The 22,443-nt window shown below is 37.8% G+C and overlaps 1 protein-coding gene across 4 annotated transcripts in view; it reads right to left on the bottom strand.

The window, feature by feature from the left end:
* Positions 1-22,443, bottom strand: part of ALDH1A1 (aldehyde dehydrogenase 1 family member A1) — a 184,364-nt gene that overhangs the window by 46,220 nt on the left and 115,701 nt on the right. For 3 of the 4 annotated variants that reach the window (XM_017949930.2, XM_017949931.2, XM_009188942.3), the window contains exon 2: positions 12,490-12,569. The exons of the other annotated variant lie outside the window; for it this stretch is intronic. In XM_017949930.2, the coding sequence (XP_017805419.1) occupies positions 12,490-12,555 (66 nt within the window). In that variant the 5' untranslated portion in view covers positions 12,556-12,569. The remainder of the gene's footprint in view (positions 1-12,489; positions 12,570-22,443) is intronic. 4 annotated transcript variants of the gene reach the window in all.

The following is a 22,443-nucleotide window of genomic DNA, read 5'->3' as shown; positions in this document are numbered from 1 at the left end:
ACATACTGGAGAAAACAATCTAGAAAACAATGCTTTTACCTGAAATGGCCATGAATTTGAGGCAAAAAGCAAAGGCTTTTGTGGGCTTGGTCTTTATTAATGATTGCTTCTATTTTCCACTTTAAATTCTGAACATCCTCATTTTGGGCTACTTGTGATTTGGAATCAAAAGAGACTATTTTCTAATCCTTTAATGTTTTAAAGCTAAAAAAAAAGAATTTTGCTAAAGTAAAGGATTTTAAAAGAGATTCACTTAGAGAAAATTAGCTAGTCACATTGTTTCATTGGCTTTTTAAAAGCATATGGTTTTATTCTCCTTTTCGAAAGATTACCTGGTAATTTCATTGTCTTCGGACAAAATCAGGAACAAGATTTCTTAATGATAACTATGAGAAAGAGACATGCAACTAACGAAACAGTAAGCATTAAAAAATATGGAATTCTGTCTGTGTGTACTATAAAATAGAAATACTTAAAAGTGTCAGTATGTCATTTAAAACATCTCAGTTTCAACTTTCATGTCACTGAATTTGCCTTTTCTTGAGGAGCCAGCTTTGACATTTCTTATTATTTGAAATATGAAAACAATCATAAATACAGTCTTGGATAGTATATAACTTTCTGTTAGACTTATGACAAGATGGACTAGTTTATTCGATTTTGAATCAGAAGTAGCTAACACAGGGAGTAAAGGAAGGTGACATATGTGCTGGATTATAACATATATCCTAATTCAGACATCCCTTCTTACTTGATATTTAAAGATAAGTTATTAATAGTTCAACCCAAAGGGAGAATGTAATGAAACACTCCTCCAAGGTTTAAATTAGCTACTATGCTAAATGCAAATTACTTCTTTATTAAAAATTCCTCAGAAATCACTAGCATAGCTTAAAATTCTATCAGAGTATTAAAATGTGTATTACTATGTATCCCTAAATGTCTGAATATAATTCATTCTATATTCGGTGATTTATTATTTAGACAAAATATACTTCCCCGGTCTCTTCTATACTTCCATTGGACAATTTGTCACTTTTTAAATAGTCATTTTTAAGTGTCTGCTTTCCATCAGGGACTGTGTACATTTTTCTGGTTTATCTTCAGTGTCCAACACAATCTCAGCCCTCAAGCGATTTTAGCCTCAGTAAAAAATTCTTGAATAACTTAATTGAATCAAAGATCTATAATCGATCAGCTACTCATGGATAAGATCTATAATATTCTGCAAATGAATACTCTATGACACTTGTGATTTCCTACAAAATGGGGAAGAGGATAAGCCGTCTCTTTTGCCCATTCATGCCAATATAATTTTCCATACAAGAAAACAGCATTATTTCCATACAAGAAAATTATCCTGTATAGTAGAAGCGCTCAAAGGAATTGCAGTGCTAGCCTGAAATTGATGGTAAAACACATGGGCATGCCTAAATAAAGGGAAAAGGGGCCCAAAGCTGTTCAGATGAAGAGACTAGATGTACAAATATACATATACGGGGGTATGAGAAAGATGGAAGAAGTATCAAGAAACCCTATCACATTACAGAAACAAGATTAATTGAATACAGATGAAGACCATAAAATTCATCATATTCTTTTTTGGTAAAAAACACTAGGCTTTTAGATCAACTTGAGGAAACATAAATTCAGATGAAAGCTCTGATTTGCCCAATGTCTCTTGGAGTGAATCAACACTCTAGCTATCAGAAACACATTTTACAGAATCCCATAATTATTCTTAGAGTGTTTCCATTTATGCCCTTACAGCTTAGTCTCAGTATTTTTCTTCCCAAGGGATGGCTGGAAAAGAACTTAATCAACTTGTCCCAAACTCAGCTTACTGTCATCTCTAGCTTTATGCTGCTCTCACCCCAAAGTTCTAAAGCTTGCTCATGCACACTGTCTCCCAGTCCTCTCTCACACACACTTTCCGTCTTCTGTTAATGACACAAATAATCCCTAGGTACCCTTTTGTATCACTTTGTTCTACACAATTATAAAAAAAGCTTTTCCTGTTCTCTTTGCCCCCTACCTCTGCCTAATTAAATTTTAATTTCACCTTGTCATCATAATCTTCCTCAGATTCTGTCTACAGTCCTCCTCAGAATACTTTAGTGATCATCTATTGTCAGACTGCTTAACATGCACTGGAGGTGGTTAACGATCTTGTCCCAACATGCTTTTCCAGTCTTTTGCTCTACCATTCCCTCAGTTTACCCTTTGTTCCAACCTCATTCTACTGCCTCAAACTCCATGCCGTTTTTTTGCAGCATACTGCAAAAAACACACTGTTCTTTAGACTAGAGTTCCACTGTTTTCTTCTATTTTAACTTCAAAATCTAGCTTACTGTGTCATCTCATGAAGATTTCACTAGTTGCTCCAGTTGAATTTAACCTCCTTTTTCTTCTTTCTAATATAACATATTAGTATCCTACTGATAAATTATTTACATTCTGCTTTGTGTTAATGTCAGATATCTACATATCAGCCCGTGAAATTCCAAACAAAAAGCTAAAGATATTGCAATACCTGCCGTAGACTTTTAAATCAGTCTTTCAAAACCTGCATCAGATTTATTCACTTGCGAATTCTGCCTTCTCTCTGCCTAAAGATTGTATTACTGCCTTAGATTTTGTACCTCTAAACTAAGGGAACACAGATCTCATTCTGGCAGAGATCCAGAATTTCATACTTCTACAATTTAATTTCATTAAAAATGAAATAAAACAGCATACAGAATCAATTACATTTTGCTAGGCCTGTGGTCGGACTTTCTAGTTCTCGCTCGAGTCCTCTTATCCTTAGGTCTGTGATAATCTGTGGTTTCAAGTTCTCAGTAACATGCTCTCAATGTATTATAGCTTATTTTACTCACTTTACATACTTTTTGGTAAAAGAATTATTACAATGGATATGTACCATCTAGTGCCATGATCAAAATTTACATCTAAGCTGTACATAAAACTGCCACTTCAGATTAAAGCCAGTGAATGTTTTGTAAATGAGCATTAACCTGAAGTAATAACACACGTTTATCTGGCAGCCCGCAGGCAACTGAAGAGATCAGCTGTAGAGGACCCCAAATTACCAGCGCTGTTTTGCATTATTCAGTTTTAACCTTTAAGACAGGAGGACACCGTGAGCCCAACTTGTGTATGAACTTGTGCTGACATTTATATAATCATGATTAGTAACTTTTGTTTTATCAGAAAAGTGTTTGTCCAATAACGAGCAAATACTTGAGACATAGTCTGGCAGTTATTGTGGAAAAATGAGAGATGAATTAGCCATGGCCTCTGTTCTCAGGGGCTTATAATGTAAGAGGAGAATGTATTCATATCAAGAGCAGCCAGTACAGAATTAAAGGCTGTGGAGCGAAATGGCCAAAGCAGTGGTGTTGTCAATAAATGGTGTAGAGGGGCATAGGCTGGAAGAATGCTTCTTTGAAGGATGGGACTGGATTGGTGGAAAGGAGGAAAAAAAAAAAAAAGAGAAAAGGGGGGGGACAAATCTTTGGAGGTTTGTAATGCAGTAAACAGAGCAGCTCCCAACAGAATGGAGTTGCAGTGGACACAAGTCACAGATAAGGCCTGACATTGAAAATAAAGTCAGTTTGTGGTAGATCCTGATCCCCAGAGAAAGTTTAGGCTCTATTCTGGGTATAAAAAGGGAGAGAGACCAGATCAAATGGATGTTTAGGAATACTGATTTTAAAGTACCCCAAATGGATTTGAAGTAGACCGACCAGAGTCCCAGAAATTAGCCTTGAGAGTAATTTCATAATTCTATCATAAGCTCACAAGGTTTTGAAGGAGAGTGATGTAACAGTACAGTCTACAAATTATGAATTATGCCATTCTCCCACAAACAGAGTAATTTCAGCATGAAAAGGGAACTTGGCATAGGTAATGTGATGACCTAGATTGTTAGAAGGCCAGGTATTGCCCAGCCTTTTTCTTCCCCTTAGCTACAGATAATTTATTCATAGGACCTACCTCAAATACCTTTTTTCTCTGTTTTAATTATAGGAGCTTTACATTTGGCATTTGCCTTCCAGCTAACTGTGTGACCAAATGTTTTTGTATAATCCCTGCTCCTATAGTTATATTTAATGGTTAGATGGAGAAGTCTAGGCTAATGAATGTTTGTTATATTAACTATAAAATTTACATTAGACTTGTTGAAATGTTCTATAATGGTGGCAATCTTATTTTCCATTGGTTGTTTGCCTTTAGCCAGCTTAGAGGAAAAGAGATGATACTATAAAAGTAAAATATTCTTGGGTTCTATGGAACCATTATTTATTAACTCATTTCCAATTATGAATTTTGGACTTAGGTTACTTTTGAATAATATATATGTAAAGTAGACTTCAACTTTCAGTTTGCAATGTTGACTGGAAATTATAAATGCCTATGCATACTCTTGGACTTCAAGTACTTTCTATATGGGGAAGCAATCAATAGAAATGTTGAGGCAACTCAGACATTGCTTGTTACACTTTAGATTTTAGATATGCCACATTTTAAGAAATGTATCATTTTACCTTTGATAAACAAGTAGCCATTTCCTGGATTCAATTGGTGTCCAAGAATTAGTCATAATTGTGGGAAAAAAAATTGCCTTTCCAGAGTAAAAGTTATTATGTCTTAATGTATCCTGTATAAAGCTACAGCTCTAAATAAATAAGCATTTTTCTCAAAATATTTCTGGCTTGGACAAAGTTGGATTTGACTCGTGGGCAAAATAAAGCCCTGTTTGCCTTATCTGCTGATGTGAGATTTTGGAGCCTGTGGGCTAAAGTGGAGGGCCCCTGACTCCTTGCAAAAGATACTCAGAGTGCCTTAAATTAATATTATCTCAGCAGAGCAGCAACTGGGCCAGCAGCTCTAGACTCTGTGAGGGAAGCCAACACTTTCTTGGTGGGAGAGAGATTTTAACAGATCACATTTTCGATGCACAAAGAAATTCTTTTAAGATTTTCCAGAGGAGAGGGAGGGTGATGATAGTCCCCATTTAATGTCATCCATGTGAATTTGCAAACCTGAGAGCTGAGTCACAGCACAGGGTGCACGGGTGGTGGTGTGAACCTGTGGAGAGTGGTGTGTGCTGTAAATGTGTCAACCTTTTCTCAGCTTAGGAACCTACCAAAGTACTAAAGACTGCTGGCAGTCAGGGAGAATGAGATCAGGGATGAATAATGAGGAGGAGAGACTGAACAAAAGTCAGGTGGAGTGTTAAACATTTAAAAGAATCAAAGCTAGATCTCTGGCAACTGCTTTTCACCCTAACCCCGAGGCAGGAAAGCAAAACATTGAGACTCAAAGTTAGAGAATGTAAAAGGAAATTAAGGAGGAAATAACAAAGGAGAGGAAAATTTTTAACTGCCGTCAAAGGAATGAAAACAAAATGAGAGAATGACCAAAACAAAAAATAGGAGAAATAAAATTTTCCTTTCATTTGTTTTAAATTATAGTCTGACTTTAGTAACATGAGTATATACTCTTTCTTCTTGTTGTTTGCAAAACCCCTTCAGCCTTTTCAATTTAGTCAGAGCAAGAGAAAAGATGACATGGCATTTGTTTTGAGTGACATCATCACTGTGTTCTACAGATGACAATACTTGTCAGCAACTTCTGTACATCATATACTTTCTGTATCAAAGAGTTAAGATGTAGAAGCGACAGAAAGTTCTGCCCATTTTTAGCAGTATCAAGACCCAGTAATACAATTGCTTTCATGTAAGCCCTCTTCCTTCTAAAAGAATGCGAAATATAAAGCATAATTCAGTAGTTATTTGTATGCCTTTGACATCTAAAAAAGTATTGATAGAGCAGTGGAAATAGTGAGTGAAAATGGGACCTGGGTTGGGGCAGGGAAGGGTTCAGGCAAAGTTTTCAGAGATGTGAGATTTGTGCAAACTCTTCAGAGAACAAATTTCCATTAGCAATTCAAACATTACAGTCAATCAGGTAGAGATAATATCATAAAATCAAATACTAGCAACACTTCACATCCTTCTCAAGCAATACTTCTACATTTGTGGAAACTTTTGCTATATACATCTATACACACACACTCATCCAAAACACGTCAGCATCAGGAAAACCAATATTACAGAAATTTACTTTTCTGATTTATTAGATTTTAAGTAAGGGTTTGTGAAGGAATCCTTGCTCAAATTCTTTTGAACATGGTTCTATGTTGTCACTTACACTTGGTAAACATATAACGTATCCCTTGGCTATAGTTATAATAGTATCATGATAAATCAAACCAAACTGCACCCCAACCACCACCATCCCAAGTCAGATAATTGCTATTTTCAGATATCTCCATTTGATGTCTGTATTTCTGAGATTTATTTTATGCTGATTTGCAACATATCGTCCTATAGATTATCCAAGCCATTTCAGAGTCATTACCTTTACTTTGGGTTGGTCTTCAAATGAGTTATTTTTCATATTCTCTAAGAGTGTTTCCCTAATTCTGGCAAGTATGTAGTGACAAATTCAATAGGTTAAAGTCCCAGTTAAAAAGTTATATAAAGAGTTGTACTGAGAGTCCTTATGAAATGGGGACAATACCCTCTCTTAGGACATGTGTTCTTTACTTTAGAATTGTTCATTCCGTTTTCTTACAGTCAGGCAGGTGCCAGAAAACAGAACAACCGGCCAAGACAGCAGTCCTCAGAGATGAGCTAGGATACTGCATTCTAAATATTAGTAAATGATTATCTACCACCATTAAAATCAATGATTGGTTTTGTCAGTGGTTTGAGGCCATGATCCTGTTTCTGCTTAGCTCTGGCACTTTCTGAAAGGAAGGTTTCTGATGTGGCTGAGTGTGAGTTTCTGGGAGCAACTGGAAGCTCTATCCTGAAGTAACTGGAAGGTCATTGCTGCGTTGAAGGTATAAGGCTCACTCACTTAAAACTTTTAGACCCTTGCTATTGGTCAACAGACATTTTGGTAGCATCAGCAAAAGCTGAAAGACTGTTAAGAATACAGAATCTCAGACTTCAGCCCAGATCTATTCTTTCAATCAGAGTAAGGAACGAATGATAAAAACTCAGTGATAGGTGTGAAAGCAGTTGTTAGGGCTAATTGGGAAAGGGGGATAATACCCTCTTCTCCTAGGATATGTGTTATTTACTTCAGATTTCTTTCTTGATTAGGTTTTCTTGAGTGAGATTCTAGTACTATTGGTTTTGATATTTAAGGAAAAAAGGATATCGTGTGAGAAAGCATCAGATCCAAGATAAAAAGATTCAGAATCCAGTTTATTCTGCTTTTGCATTTTAAGAGCTATGTGACCTTAAGTCAGTCAAGATCTCTGAGTTCAGGCTCCTCAGTTTTGAAATGGGACTCTGCTAACATCTTTCCTAGCTCTTCCCAGTGGTTAACGATGAGCCTCAAATGAGAAAAAGATATGAAATCAGTTTTGAACTGTGATAAGCAATATAAATATAACTTACATTGACAACACAATGATATAATTCTAGGAGTCATCTTGGGAAAGAGAATCAGGGAAAGGACCAAGTAGTTAATAAGTGCCAGCCACGTTCCACAGATTACCTCACTGAATTCTCACAGCCACTTCCCAAGGTAGTCATTCCTTCCCAGTTCACAGAGGAACTGAAGCTCCAGGGGATGAGAAGCTTGGCCAAGGTCATATAATTAAATACATAGAACAGCTGGAAATTGAAGCCAGGTTTAGCTTGTTCTATCACTGTACCTTGCAGCCAATCAGCTATTTTTTCACCTGCTTCCAAGCCCAAAGCAAACAAAATATTGCTTCAGTTAGAAGGAAGTTAAAAACATTTCCCAAGTGAAAGCGGCATCACAGCACAATCAGCTTTGCCTTGAACATAAGTCCTTTCCTGTTTTAAGCACCTCTCAGTGATTTCCCTCAAAATCTGCCAGCCAATCTGGCCCCAGCCTGTATTTCAGTTTCATCTCATCCATTCTCTCCCTTATTCCCTTTACTCCAGCCAGATTAGCCTTTGGACAGTTCTTTGAGCATAACACGCTCTTGTCCTTAGGGTCTTTGTATGTGGTATGACCTCCAGATCTTTGTTCTTCCCCAGTCTTGGCCACCTTATTCTCTACATCCCTCAGGCTTACCTTTAAAGCACTTTTCTTAAAGACTCTCGTCCTAAAAAATCCTCATCAAAAGCCCTTCTCCTCATATTCTTTCAGCTTTCAGTTATTTTGCTTTAAACACTTCTCATAATTTCTGATTAAAGTATTCTTATTTTCTGCCCCACACTATTCCACTATTCCACACACCTTCCAGGAATAGAAGCTCCATGAGACATGAACCATATTAGCTCTCTTAGATCATGAGAACTAGCATAGGGCACTCATTCAAGGCCTTGTTAAATAAGAGGAAGGGAAATATGGTAGAAAAGAAAAGCAAAAGGGAGAAACAAGCAAAGGGGACAAAGGAGGTATTTGGAAGTTCATGTAGCTGAATTTGTTTGTTGTAAGAATTTAAAGAGATAATCATGGGGGAAAAAAAGCACTTCAAATCATGCCTGGAACATATTATTCAATGATTCATAACTCTTCTCCATTGAAAATATCTCTTTAACCCAGAAGGGTTAAGCAAACCAGCAATCTAGGAAAGCAATCTCCTACTCTAACCAAAAATGGATTCCATAGGAGTTGAAGAAATGTAGTTCACAGAGACATTTCACATCCACATCAAAGTCCTCTGCCTCATAGCCTCTCCCAGCCCAAACGTCACATTTTCAATCAAAGCAGAAAACCTATTTCCTTCCAATTTTCCCTATTGTTCTCTTTTTCTAAGTTGGCTGCAAACTTTCTCCTGTTGGCCTGGGAGCAGCCGAACAGCAGCTGGAAAGGCCATGGTAATCAGCAATGGGCAAACGAAAGTCAGGATAAAGAAGGATACAAGAGGATTCTGGCAAGTCAGTGTCCCAGAGTAGTGGAATTGACCTTAGACAAGTCACTTGCTAGCGTGATAGCTCAAACTGCCAGCATTGGCAGTGTAGCTTTGTCACTTACTTGCTGTGTAACTTTAGTAAGTTACGTAGCTGCTCTGTTCCTCAGTTCCCTCAACTGTGAAACAGGAATAGTAACCTCCTCATAGGGTTATTATGAGGATTAAATAAAATCATTGTCAAGAACTTAAACAGTCATGGCAGAGTAAGCACAATAAAATTTACCTATAGTTATTTATTTTGTGTGTGTGTGTGTGTATGTATGTATGTATGTGTAAAATGTCATTAGCCGATAAAGATCTTTTGTAGCATGAACAAACTATGGTTTAATGAGTTAAGCTTACTAATTAAGTTAAACATTTTGGGGTTTGAATTCTGTCTGAGAATGCTTGTCTTCTTGAATTTCCTATTTCCTTTTTATTAAAAAAAAGAAAAAGAAAAAGAAAAGGTAAAACAACAGTATTGAGAAGGGAGAATGGCAAACAAAGTTACCAAATCCTGTAAGAGAAAATTTTTGATCCCTGAAATCTAGGAAAACCCTTGGAACTTCACTCTGATGCAATCTTTGTCAGATGGGACATGACTGTACGAAAAAGAGTGACAGAAAAGCTAGGAGAAGACATGAGGAATGCTTGTGGGAAACAGGTCTAGGAAAGGTTGAGTAAAAAAGAAAATTCTGGAAACACTGGAAAGGATTCAGAAAAATAGGACTAGGATCACTAACATTAAATCATTTCCCATGTGCCAGGCATTATTTCAAGGGCTTTTTATGCATTAAGTTCATTTAATACTTTCATCCACCTTAGAAAATAGGTGCCTTTATCGTCCTCATTTTAAACATAAGAAAACCGAGGCAGAGAGAGGTAATGTAGCTTGCCCAATGACCACATAACTTTCAAAGAAGCTCTTCATTTAAAGGCTAAATACAATGGAAAATGTGGGGTTCATTTAGAGTTGGAAAGAGGAGTAATGAGGATAAGGATGGGATATGAGTTCATATTAGTGAATTTATAAGGATGTTTTTGGAGGTTTTAAATTCCGAAAGCTTTTGTATAATTTTAGAAAGCATTTCTTAAACTGTAATCTCTCTTTAATCTACCCCAACAAAGAAATAATCAGACTGTACTAGAAAAAAGTCATAAAAAGATATGCATCAATAAATTCTTTTGTTTGGGTGGAAAGCAGTCCGAAGCTTGAGAGCATGTAGCTTTTCTATCGTAGTTGTAATTTTTTTTTTTTTTTTTGTTACTCAACCCTCTCTGTTCTCTCCAACTGGTCCTAACAACCAATATACTTCTAGTTATAATAATAATAATAATAATAAAAAGGACAGAAAAATAACACAAGACTTTAGGGGATGGTAATAGAAGATAATTCCTCAGACACTATAAACTCCTTGCTTACTTGGTTTGTAACCAGGGAACTTATTATAGTTAATAACCATCATTTTTTTTTTTTTTAACTCCTCTTGCAAGTGCAAATTCAATCCAATTCTTCACTGGGACATAGTAAAAAAAATGCAAAGGCATTTGAAAAAGCTCACCCATTTAGATTTAATTACATACATAACTGGTGTCCTCCCAAGTGTGAAAATGCTATAACCAATAAATCAAACAATAAAATCCTATCTGAGCAGAACAGATTTATATAGGAGATGCATGAGAAATCAAAATTCACTGACTTGTTTGGGGTATTTTTACCCAGAAAAATTCTTAAACACAGAGCAAAACGCCTGCTCTTTGAGTCTTGCCTTCTTTTGGACACTTAGGTCAGTCATTTTCCCTAGAGGGGAGTTGTTGCACAGTGACTTCGAAGTGAATAGGTTTCAATCTCAAAATCATCTCTCTGTGTTAGGGGATCATTAGGTCTGTGCTTGTATGTTAGATTTTGAGGACCATCTCATTTGTCTAGTACCGCTTCTTACATGCTTAGTTAATGACGACTAAGTGAAGCTTAATTCAGCAGGCAGGTTATTTACATTAGAGCTTCCTTGAAATACACACACAAGGAAGGCTTTGCAAACTTCTGCAAAGCCAAAGGAGTGGGGAGACAGGGGCATCCAGACTACTAAAATATCCTCCTAGGTAATATCATTAAAAAAACAAATCCCATTAATAATAGTAATAGAATAATCTAAGCATTGCCAACAATTTTGAGCTGCATGAAGTGTATTTTTAAATGTACGTACTTTCAATGGAAATTTCTTGTGACTGACAAACTTGGAATAAGAAAATGAGGGAGACTGGACTCTTGCAATCTTTTGGGCATACCTTTGCCAAATGTAAATTGTTTGAGGGTATGGATTTACTGCATTTTTCATGCCACCATTTGTAGTCAAATTAAATGGAAAAATCTTTCCCCTTTAATAAAACCTCGTGATAACAATACCTTAAAATACACTTCATAGCTGCTGGTCAACCATGTTAAAGGCACAATCTCATCTCTGCTGCTACTTTCCTGAGGAAAAGAGCCAATCAGCTGAGCAACTTCCTCATTCGTTGTGCTTTATGAAAATGAAAATGCAACAGACTTTAGGATTTCAAAGCCATCCATGGTTCCAAGTAAGGAAATAAATGTATACCAGTGGAGACTTTTACTTTATCATTAAATTAGAATGCCCTTTGTTTTTCTGTTGGCTCATTCAGACAGCAAAATGGCTCTCCCTTGAGTTGCAGGAGTTAATTTCTTACCATACTTTCTGCATCACACCGTAAAGATAACTTGAAGGAATTTTGGTTAGACTGTGTTTTATTTATTTGTTTGTTTTGGAGTTCTAGGATCTGACAGGAAAGCAGTGTGAAACACGCAAAGTTCAGAGTTACTCTCAGAACGACTCAAGCAGAATCCATTTCCTAGTTCCCCCCAGCTGCGGATTTTAAAGTCTGGATCTAGCTCCTGCTCTTGTTTCTCTAAATATTTATCAGTTAACAATTACACATCTGCTCCAATGGCAACAAACTTGGCCGAAGAAATAATGCTTTTCTCCCCTCCCCGCAATATGCAAAATAATGCAAGTCCATCTGAAGATTTTTGAACCCAATTATCAGACTTAAGTCCCCTTATTTTAACACTCATTTTATTAAACATATTGGAAAGTTATGTTATTTCAGTATGCTGTCTTTCTCTTTGTTTGCTTTCTATTGTTCCTACTCATTTGGTTCTTTTCAGTAAGCTTCTCTAGAGAATATTTTGCTATCTTATCATACATGCCAGCTATAGTGAAGTTAATAGAACTGCTTAGTAAAGTCCTCTGAATCCTGGTATGAGAATCCTTTCACACAGAAGAGAATTCCTTTCACTTGGAAATCTTTTAAGAAATAAATTTATGAAAGATAGTCTGATATGATTTAGATCATATTTGATCAGGACACTAAACTGAGACCTGTTTTGCATGCCTTTTATTTTTATATTTGCAAAGGGCTCTTTACATAAGTTTACTTAAATTGACCTTTAATGTTTTACATAAATGTAGTTTTTGCACACCCAAGTTAAAGCAGAAAATAGAAGTTTTACTCACCTTAGTATATTGAATCTTCAAATCGGTGAGTAGGACAGGTAAGTCTGGCTTGCCTGAGGATGACATTTCTGATTCGGCTCCTGGAACACAGGTGACTGGCTCAGCAATTTGGTTCTGATAGAGCACTTGGCTTTATTTGTTCCTTTTTTATCTGCACGGGCTAAAGTTTATTTGCATACTCGGATACGATTGGATGAACAAACTCAGAGCAAAAAAAAGAAAACGACACTACTTATTTGTAACACCTAGGGCAGGAAGCCTTTGACTTTAAACTTAAATCCTTAAGAAACCAGTGCTCCAGCATCGAAGTTGCACCTGGAGACAGTGCACTATTTGCAGATGAATTAATTTACAAAGCCGAAACCTGTGATAAGTGTATGCAGCAGCTGCTCTGGCCACTAAGACCAGTTATTATTTTTTTGACTTTTCATGCTTTTTAATGCTACTATGTAACTTTCTGTTCTCTGACAGACTTGGAAACAGAGAATTTGAGGATTGAAAAGAGTCTAAAAGGACACTTGTTCTCAGTAGAAGCTGGTGAGGAGAGAACCCTGGCCAGGTGTCTTCAGGACAAGGCTTTCAGGAAATCAGTCCAGAAATTTTCCCAGAAAATCGGGGGTGCTGTCTGGGGAAGAAAGGCCCTTTATCTACACCCTACCCTAAGTTATTTTAAAATATCCTAACAGTCACGTGTATTTTCAGTGCTGGGTAAGTCGACCTACTGTGATCTCAGAAGCCCTAAATTATCTTTATTTTCTATATGTGAACAGAAAAGCCAGCAGGACTTTTAGGGAATTCGGAACACACTGTCACACACAATCACAGTTAGAAATATGGCAATGTCATCTATTAAAACTCATTTAAAATGAAAGTAATCCTGGTTTTGGAAGTTGTCTGTATTTATCAAGAGGCAGTGTACAAAGACTAAATTTAAGCAGGGCTTCCAAACAATTCAAGTTCTTAAATTAATGTTTAGCTGAAGGACAATTTTTTAAACAGCGTTACTCCCATTTTAAGTACAATACTTTATTGTATTGTAGCTCTAGCAAACGTTACAATAGGAACAAGATAAAATACTTTGGATGCTCTGATTATGAGGAATTAACCAATTTTTTTTTTCTAGTGAAACTTGCCAATTCCCCTGAATATGGGACTTACATAGGGAAACTAACAATTTCTGAATTGTTTGCCCAAATCACATGCAGCACTTGTTTCCGTTTCTACTCTCATTTCATATCCCCATTTTAGAGACATAGAGAGGGTGAGTAGCTTAGTTATGGTCACAGATCTATTAGTGCAGAACCAGAATTTCATTTCAGGCCAGTCTGACTTCCAAACCTGGGCTCTTATTTCTGTTTATTATTTCTGCCCTCTTCTCCACAAGAGAACTCCTACATGGGTTCAAGCATCAACTGCTTTGGTTTTCTCAGTGAATAGTCACCCTTACAGGCATTTAAACATAACTTTGTATTCATCTAAGACAAGGGTTTACAAACTTTTTCTGTAAATATTTTCAGCCTCTGGGCTGGATGGTTTCTGATATAATTTACTTGACTCTGCTTAAAAGAAACTCTAGATGATAGGTAAATTAATGGGTGTAGTTGTTTTCCTGTAGAACTTTATTTAAAAAGATGGGAGGCAGGCCAGATTTGGTGCATGGGCCAACTCCCTAGATTCTAAGGCAATATCATTCCCAATGCCTTTGACTCCCCCGTGTCTCATGCTTGAAGACCAGATAGAAACTTCTGTGTTCTTTCAACATTTCTCTTTCTATTTCTTTCTTTTTGGAAAGTCTAATTGTTTTCTCTCTCAAAAATGTGTTTTCAGTTAAATGCACAATTACACAACAGCTGTTACATAACTTGAGCGTGGCGCTCTGGCCATGCCCAAACAGCTGTGTTTTGCTGCTTTCTTCTCCCAGAGTCACAGTTGTTTGTGGATTCAAATACTGGTTTATTTGATGTCCAGGCGATGAAAGCTTAAGGCTTCATAACATAGTTGGCTTGTCATCTCACTTCTTATATGATCATTCTCAATTGTATTTTATTGGATAATTATGTAAGAACAGTCCCTTTATACCAGGCATTCCTGAATGTAGGCAAAAGGAGTTGCTTTGGAGACAGGTTACCACACCTGCCCATTTAATTTCAGCAAATATTTACTAAGTATCATTTACGCATCCATAATTCTTCAGCCCTAACTTCACTTAAGCAGATCTATTCTGCCTAGAAACCACAGGGCCTGAGACCTCTATTTTTGAGGTAAGCATTATCCTGCCCTGAGAGCTTATTTTGTAGAACAGCATATTTCTGGGAATGGCTGCATATGAGGAAAAGATTTCATCAGACTACTATCGCTTACAGAGGAAATAATGGCTTTTGTGAGAACCTAGGGACCAAGGTTGCACATTTTAGGACTGGACCCAGGATTGTACAATTTTATGGTATGCCAGGACTATGCAGCAGAGGAGGAGCTGGTCCTTTAACTTGAGAGTGATCGACAAAGGATGTTTAATCTTCTTTTTCCTCCTTATGAACAAACTAAATCACACACACACACACAGTCATGCACGCACATACAGAGAGAGAAGCAAGAAATGTAAGAGGATAGTTTATTCATCTCTTGAATTTGACTTCTCCAGCCATTTGTGAAAGCTTTCATTATACCAAGAAACATATAGATTATGACTTCAACCATTCTTGAAACTACTCTTTCATTTTACAGCAAACATCTCCAGAACTCTGTCCAATCCTTAGTTCCTGAAAAGATAAAAGGAACCTAATCTGCCACCCAGTACTTAAAATAAAAAAAAAAATGTTGAAAAAAGTCATGTGATGAATTAAAAATAGCTTCTGCATGGACTGAATGTTTTTTGTTCAGTCACAATGCACATGTTGAAATCCTAACCCCCAATGTGATGGTATTAGGAGATGGAGCCTTTGGGAGGTGTATTAGTCCATTCCCATGCTACTAATAAAGACATACCTGAGACTGGGTAACTTATAAAGGAAAGACGTTTAATTGACTCACAGTTCAGCATGGCTGGGAAGGCCTTAGGAAACTTACAATCATGGTGGAAGGGGAGGCAAACACATCCTTCTTCACATGGTGGCAGCAAGGAGAAGTGCTCAGCAAAAGGGGGAAAACCCCCTTATCAAACCATCAGATCTCATGAGAATTCATTTATCATCACGGGAACAGGATGAGGGTAACCCCCTCCATGATTAAATTACCTCCCACTGGATCCCTCCCATGACATGTGGGGATTATGGAAACTACAATTCAAGGTGAGATTTGGGTGGGGACACAGAGCCAAACCATATTAGGAGGTAATGAGGTTATGAGGGTAGGACCCTCATGAATGGGATCAGTGCTTTCATAAAAGGGACTCCACAGAGATCTCTTGCTTTTTCTGCCATGTGAGGATGCAATGAGACATTGGCAGTCTGTAACCCAGAAGAGAGCTCTCACCAGAACTCAACTATGTTGGCACCTTAATTTCAGACTTCAAGCTTCCAGAACTGTAAGAAATCAATGCCTGTTGCTTATATGCCACTCAGTCTATGCCATTTTTGTTATAGCAGCCCGAATCAACTAAGACAGCTTCTTTTCATATTTCCTGATTTCAAGATCCTGGAACTATTTGTTGAAGGTGAACCTCTCCTACTCCAGTTACATGACCACTCCTCTAACTATTCTCTGTTGCCTTAGCATGTCTGCATGTGTCTGCCTGTTGGTAAACCTAGCAAGAAATCTATCCCTATGCTTTTGATTACTACATTTTTATCAGATACCACCTTGCTCTTATGCTTATCTGAGCTTTAATAATTTGGGAAAAGTGGATCTTGTATGTAGTGAGAGAGTCTGTACTTAGTTGGCAAGTTGATGTTAAAAAATGGAAGTGGAAGGTAGACTTCAAGTATACAAACATATGTATTTGTTGGCTAATTCCTGTTCACATGCCATTCTTCTCCAATTAGAAAAATTTATTCACCTCTGATTTCTCCTGCTCCTTACATATCCTTTCATTGTTCTTCTCTTTGGCTTGTGTTACTGAGATAGGATAGATGACCCTCTTATCTGGTCTAACCAGGACACTAACTGATTAGTAAGGTCACTAAAAGAAACAGTACATTAAAGCCTCTGTAAGATAATTATTTGAGTTTAAATAGGTTTTTGCTAAACCTTATGGGTTGAGGCCATTTCTTGGAACTGGATTTGCTGCTTGGAGTTTGAAATAATCTTGCATAAATAGTGCTCATAGTGTTTTGTCTACAGTTTCCAGTTTGTTTCCTTAATGTGTAGAAAGAAAGACATGAAAGACATCAATGAGTCAAACAAAATGTAGACTACTTTGAGATTTCTACAATTTTTTCTCTTTTTTTTTTTTTAACAATTCTTATGCAGATTATCCAACCATGTGTTTAGAAATTTGATGATATTGTTTGTAATGTATTCAGTTTAGTTTTCATATAAATAACTTTTCTTACCACCCCTGCCCTGGCAATGAATCAATATTTGAAGTAAGATGCTTTGCTGCTGACTCTGAAGCTGTTGAAGGGGACCAGCAGACAAAGAATTAAAGAATAAAGCTCTATAAACTGGAAAAGAGAAGACAATGAATTCTTTCCTAGAATCTCTGGAGCGAGCCTGACATATCCACTCCTTTGATATTGGCCAGTGAAACTGATTTCAGATCTCTGCCTTCTAAAAGTGTTGTTTTAAACCATCGAGTTTATAATTGTTAAAGCAGCCATTGGAAACTAATGCACTAATCAATAAAAGTTCAAGTTCATAGATGTCAAAATGTATATGTTGTCATTGACCATGTGCCAGTCATTCTTCGTGTCATTCAGGTTTATTGTTACTATCTAAATATTCTCATTTAAATAAAGGTAAGCTTTCTATCTGTACCTTACAATGAAAAACTCATCAGGTGTTTTATATATTTTATATGTATATATACACACACACACACACACACACACACACACAGAGTAAAGATGGGAAAGACGTTTATTTGGCTTATGTTTCTATGGGCTGTACAAGCATGGCACCAGCATCTGTTCAGCTTCTGGTGAAGCCTCAGGAAGCTTTTACTCATGGCAGAAGGCAAAGGGGGAGCATATATGTCACATGAGAGACATGGAGCAAGAGAGAGGGGGAAACTGTCAGGCTCTTACATAACCAGCTATCCTATAAATTTATTACCATGGGGAGGGCACCAAGTCATTCACGAGGGATCCATCTGCATGACACAAACACCTCCCACTGGGTCCCACCTTCAGCACTGGAGGTCACGTTTCAACATAAGATTTGTAGAGGAAAAACATCCAAACTATGTTACTTTGCCCCAGGTCCCCCAAATCTGATGTTCTTCTCACATGGCAAAATACATCATTCTTTTCCAATAGTCCTCCAAAATCCTAGCTTGTTCCAGCATCAACTCAAAAGTTCAAAGTCTCAAGTCTCATCTGAGACTCAAGGCAAACTCCTTTTACCTGTGAGTCTATAAAATAAAAAACAAGTTATTTACTTCCAATATACAATGATAGTGCAGGCACTTGGTAAACATTCCCATTCCAAAAGCGAGAAACTGGCCAAAAGAAAGGGGCAACAGGACCCACACAAGTTCAAAATCCATCAGGGTAGTCATTAAACCTTAAAGCTCCAACTTAATCCTTGACTCCATGTTCTGCATTCTGGTGTGAGGAATGTGGTCCTGAGGCCTCTGGTAGTCCTGTCCCTGTGGCTTTGCTGAGCACAGCCCACATGGCTGTTCGCAAGGGCTGGAGGTGAATGCCTGCAGCATTTACAGGCTCAGAGTACAGGCTGCCGGTGGCGCTCCCAGTCTGGGCCTGGAGAGCAGTGGCCCCATTCCCACAGCTCCACTAGGCAATGCCTTGGTGAGGACTCTGTGTTTGGGGCTCTAACCTCACACTTCCACTTAGCACTGCTCTAGTAGAAGTCCTCTGTGGCACTCTGCCCCTGCAGCAGGTTCCTGCCTGGGCACCAGTCTGAATACCTGCAGACTGCACATTACATGGAAGCTGCCAAGCCTTATGACTTTCATCCTCTGAAGCAGTGACCAGAGCAGCGTCTATGGCCTTTTGAGCCAAGGCTAGAGCCAGAGGCCTGGTATGGGGAGCAATGTCCCAAGGCTGTGCAGGGCAGCAGGGCTCTGAATCTGACCCCGAGAACCACTCTTCCTTCCTAAGCCTCTGGGTCAGTGATGGGAGGGCTTTGAAATGGCTTTGAGGCCTTTCTCTCATTGTCTTGAATATCAGCACCTGGCTCCCTTTTAGTTAAGCAAATCTTTCTAGCAAGTGGTTGTTCCTCCATTTGGTGGATTTGTCTCCCGAAAATGCTCTTTCCTTCTCTACCACATGTGCAGGCTGAAAATTTTCTGAATTTTTACACTCTGCTTTGCTTTTAATTTTAAGTTAAGACTTTAAGTTTTTCCTTTGCTCCCAAATCTGATCACACGTTGTTAGAAGCAGCCATGCCACATCTTAAGTGCTTTGCTGCTTAGAAATGTTTCCTGCCAGATTCTAAGTCATTACACTTAAGTTTAAACTTCTATAAATCCCTAGGGCATGGACACAATGCAGCCAGGTTCTTTGCTAGGGCATAACAAAGGTAACCTTTGCTCCAGTTTCCAATAAATTCCTTATTTCCGTCTGAGACCTCATCAGCTTGGTCTTCACTGTCCCTATTTCTATCACCATTTTGGTCACAATCACTTAACCAGTTTCCAAGAAGTTCCAAACTTTCTCTCGTCTTTCTGTCCTCTTCTGAGTACCCCCTCCTCAACAAATTCTTCGAATTTCCTCCTGTTACCCAGTTCCAAAGCTGCTCACATTTTCAAGTATCTTTATAGAAATGCCTCACTCCTTGGTACCAATTTTTGATGTTAATCCATTTTATGTTGCTATAAAGAAATACCTGAGGCTAGATAAACTAAATACACTTTTTTAAAGAGGTTTATTTGGCTGACAATTCTGCAGGCTGTACAAGCATGGCACCAGCATCTGCTCTGCTTCTGTTGAAGCCTCGGAAAGGTTTTACTCATGGCAGAAGGCAAAGAAGGAGCAAATATGTTATATGGTGAGAGAGGGAGAAAGAGTTACGTCTTAAAACCCTTCTAGTTTTGGTTGCATTATAAATATTTATTACACTGTAAAAGTATTATGCAGTAAGTAATGATTTCTCTGAAAGCTATTGCTTTTTAAAGTAATTATTGTATTTGGAGAATACAAAACTTTTGGTTTGCATTTGCTTGCTTGAATTTGTTTTCACATTTTAGAGTTATACATACATATCCAGATCTATAACCACAATCCAAATTTATCTTCCAGGCCCTGGCTTTACATTTCAACTGCTTGTCAGATAACTAAGCTAAATGCCACACCTCATCATGTAGCTGGGTTTGCAAACCTGAGAGCCTGCATATTTGTTTTATGTGGACTGTGCAATGCTGTACAAATTAGAAACATTTAAAACCCCAGATTTTAACTTCTTCAACTGTCAGAAGACCTGCAGAATAGTTTTAGCCTGTCTGCTACCCATTAAAATCACCTGGGGAATTCAAAACAAACAAAAAATAAAAGATTCTGATTCTGTAAGAACAGTTTGAGCCCAGGTGTGTTTAAAGTGCCTTAGGTAATTCTAATGTGTGCTCAGCTGTCAGAACCATTGAGGCAGTTCTGGGTTCCATTTCCTCATAGTGGAACCATGAAGCTGAGTAGTAAAGGTTTCCAAAGTTGGAGCAACATCTACATCCACTGGAAACCTTTTAGAAATGCAGTGTCTGACCCCATCTTAGACCTACTGAATCAGAAACTCTGGGGTGGGGCCCAGCAATTTGTGGTGGAACAAACCCGCCAGGTGATTCTGATTCATGGTCAAGTTTGAGAATGACTGCACTCCAACACAGACCTCGATCTATCTCTATTATTTATTCTAGTCTACTTTCACTTAGGTTACTACCTAGTCCTTTATTTTATATTTTAAGACCACTAAAGGAACTCATTATCATTTTTGCAAACATAATCTTTTTCTTGAACTTCCTGTCTCTGATTAGAACAAAACAACACCAACCAAACTTCAGGCTTTGGCAGTTTCTTAACTTTTTTTTTTTTTTCTGTTAAAATATTAATCTTATTTAATGAAACAAATTAACACTTTCAACTTCCCAGTGTCCTTATATTTTAGATTTAGATTTTAAAGAGCATATAGCTGGACTGTTTTAATCCAATCTGTCTTTATGTAATGTTTATGTTTAATATGCATTTAATGTGTATATATTTACTCCTTTCTTTATATCTATTGTAATAGATATAAATTTGTGGTTTCTTTTTGTCTTTAGATCAGTTAGGATTAAATTTGGCTGCCTCTGATGGAAAACCCAAAATAAATATTCAAGATGGAAATGGATTCTTCTCTCACATAAACAGATTGTAAGTAGGTTGTCTATGGCTGCCATGGTGTCAGAATGGAAAGACAGAAGCTGCTTCCAGTTCACTGCTCTAACATCCCTATGGTATGGCTCTTTACCTCCTGATAAGAGAAGACTGCTAGAACTCCAACTATTACATTTAAATTCCAGGATTCAGAGGAAAGTGACAAAGGTCTAGGGGTTCATCTACATTTTGAGGAGGTTTCCCTGAAGCTTGGAGCTCATTGACCTTAGCTTATTCTCATATCCTAATACCTACCCATAAGGGTAAATAAAGATTGTAAACTTTCTCTAGGTAGCCTGGTTCATGGTTAAAAATCAGTGCTTGTAAGGGCTAATATCCAGAATTTACAAAGAACTTAAATTTACAAGAACAACCCCATCAAAAAGTGGGCGAAGAATATGAACAGACACTTCTCCAAAGAAGACATTTATGTGGCCAAGAAACATATGAGGAAAAGCTCATCATCACTGTCATTAGAGGAATGCAAATCAAAACCACAATGAGATACCATCTCATGCCAGTTAGAACGGGGATCATTAAAAAGTCAGGAAACAACAGATGCTGGATAGGATGTGGAGAAACAGGAACGCTTTTACACTGTTGGTGGGAGTGTAAATTAGTTCAACCGTTGTGGAAGACAGTGTGGCGATTCCTCAAGGATCTAGAACCAGAAATATCATTTGACCCAGCAATCTCATTACTGAGTATATACCCAAAGGATTATAAATCATTCTACTATAAGGACATATTCATACATATGTTTATTGCAGCACTATTCACAATAGCAAAGACTTGGAACCAATCCAAATGCCCATCAATGATAGATTAGATAAAGAAAATGTGGCACATATACACCATGGAATACTATGCATCCATAAAAAAGGATGAGTTCATGTCCTTTGCAGGGACAGGGATGAAGCTGGAAACCATCGTTCTCAGCACACTAACACACGAACAGAAAACCAAACACCGCATGTTCTCACTCATAAGTGGGAGATGAACAATGAGAACACATGGACACAGGGAGGGGGAACATCACACATTAGGGGCTATTAGGGGGTAGGGGGGCTAGGGGAGGGATAGCATTAGGAGAAATACCTAATGTAGATTATGGATTGATGGGTGCAGCAAACCACCATGGCATGTGTATACCTATATAACAAACCTGCACATTCTACACATGCATCCCAGAACTTAAAGTATACATATAAAAAAGAATTCAGTGCTTGTTTTATTAAAAATGGGGAGAATGACTATTGCAGAGGTAACTAGCAGTTTCTGCCCCATACTCTTCTTCTTGCCTATCTTCTGTTTTACTGATTATAATTTATTTATTTCTGGCCAGGCGTGGTGGCTCATGCCTGTAATCCCAGCACTTTGGGAGGCCGAGGTGGGCAGATCACTTGAGGTCAGGGGTTTGAGACCAGACTGGCCAACATGGTGAAACTCCATCTCTATTAAAAATACAAAAGTTAGCCAGACGTGGGGGCAC

Source organism: Papio anubis, chromosome 13 (assembly GCF_008728515.1).
Source record: "Papio anubis isolate 15944 chromosome 13, Panubis1.0, whole genome shotgun sequence".
Classification (NCBI taxonomy): Eukaryota; Metazoa; Chordata; class Mammalia; order Primates; family Cercopithecidae; genus Papio; species Papio anubis.
Note: the sequence above shows the minus strand (reverse complement) of the source record. Positions and strands in the feature narration are given on the sequence as shown.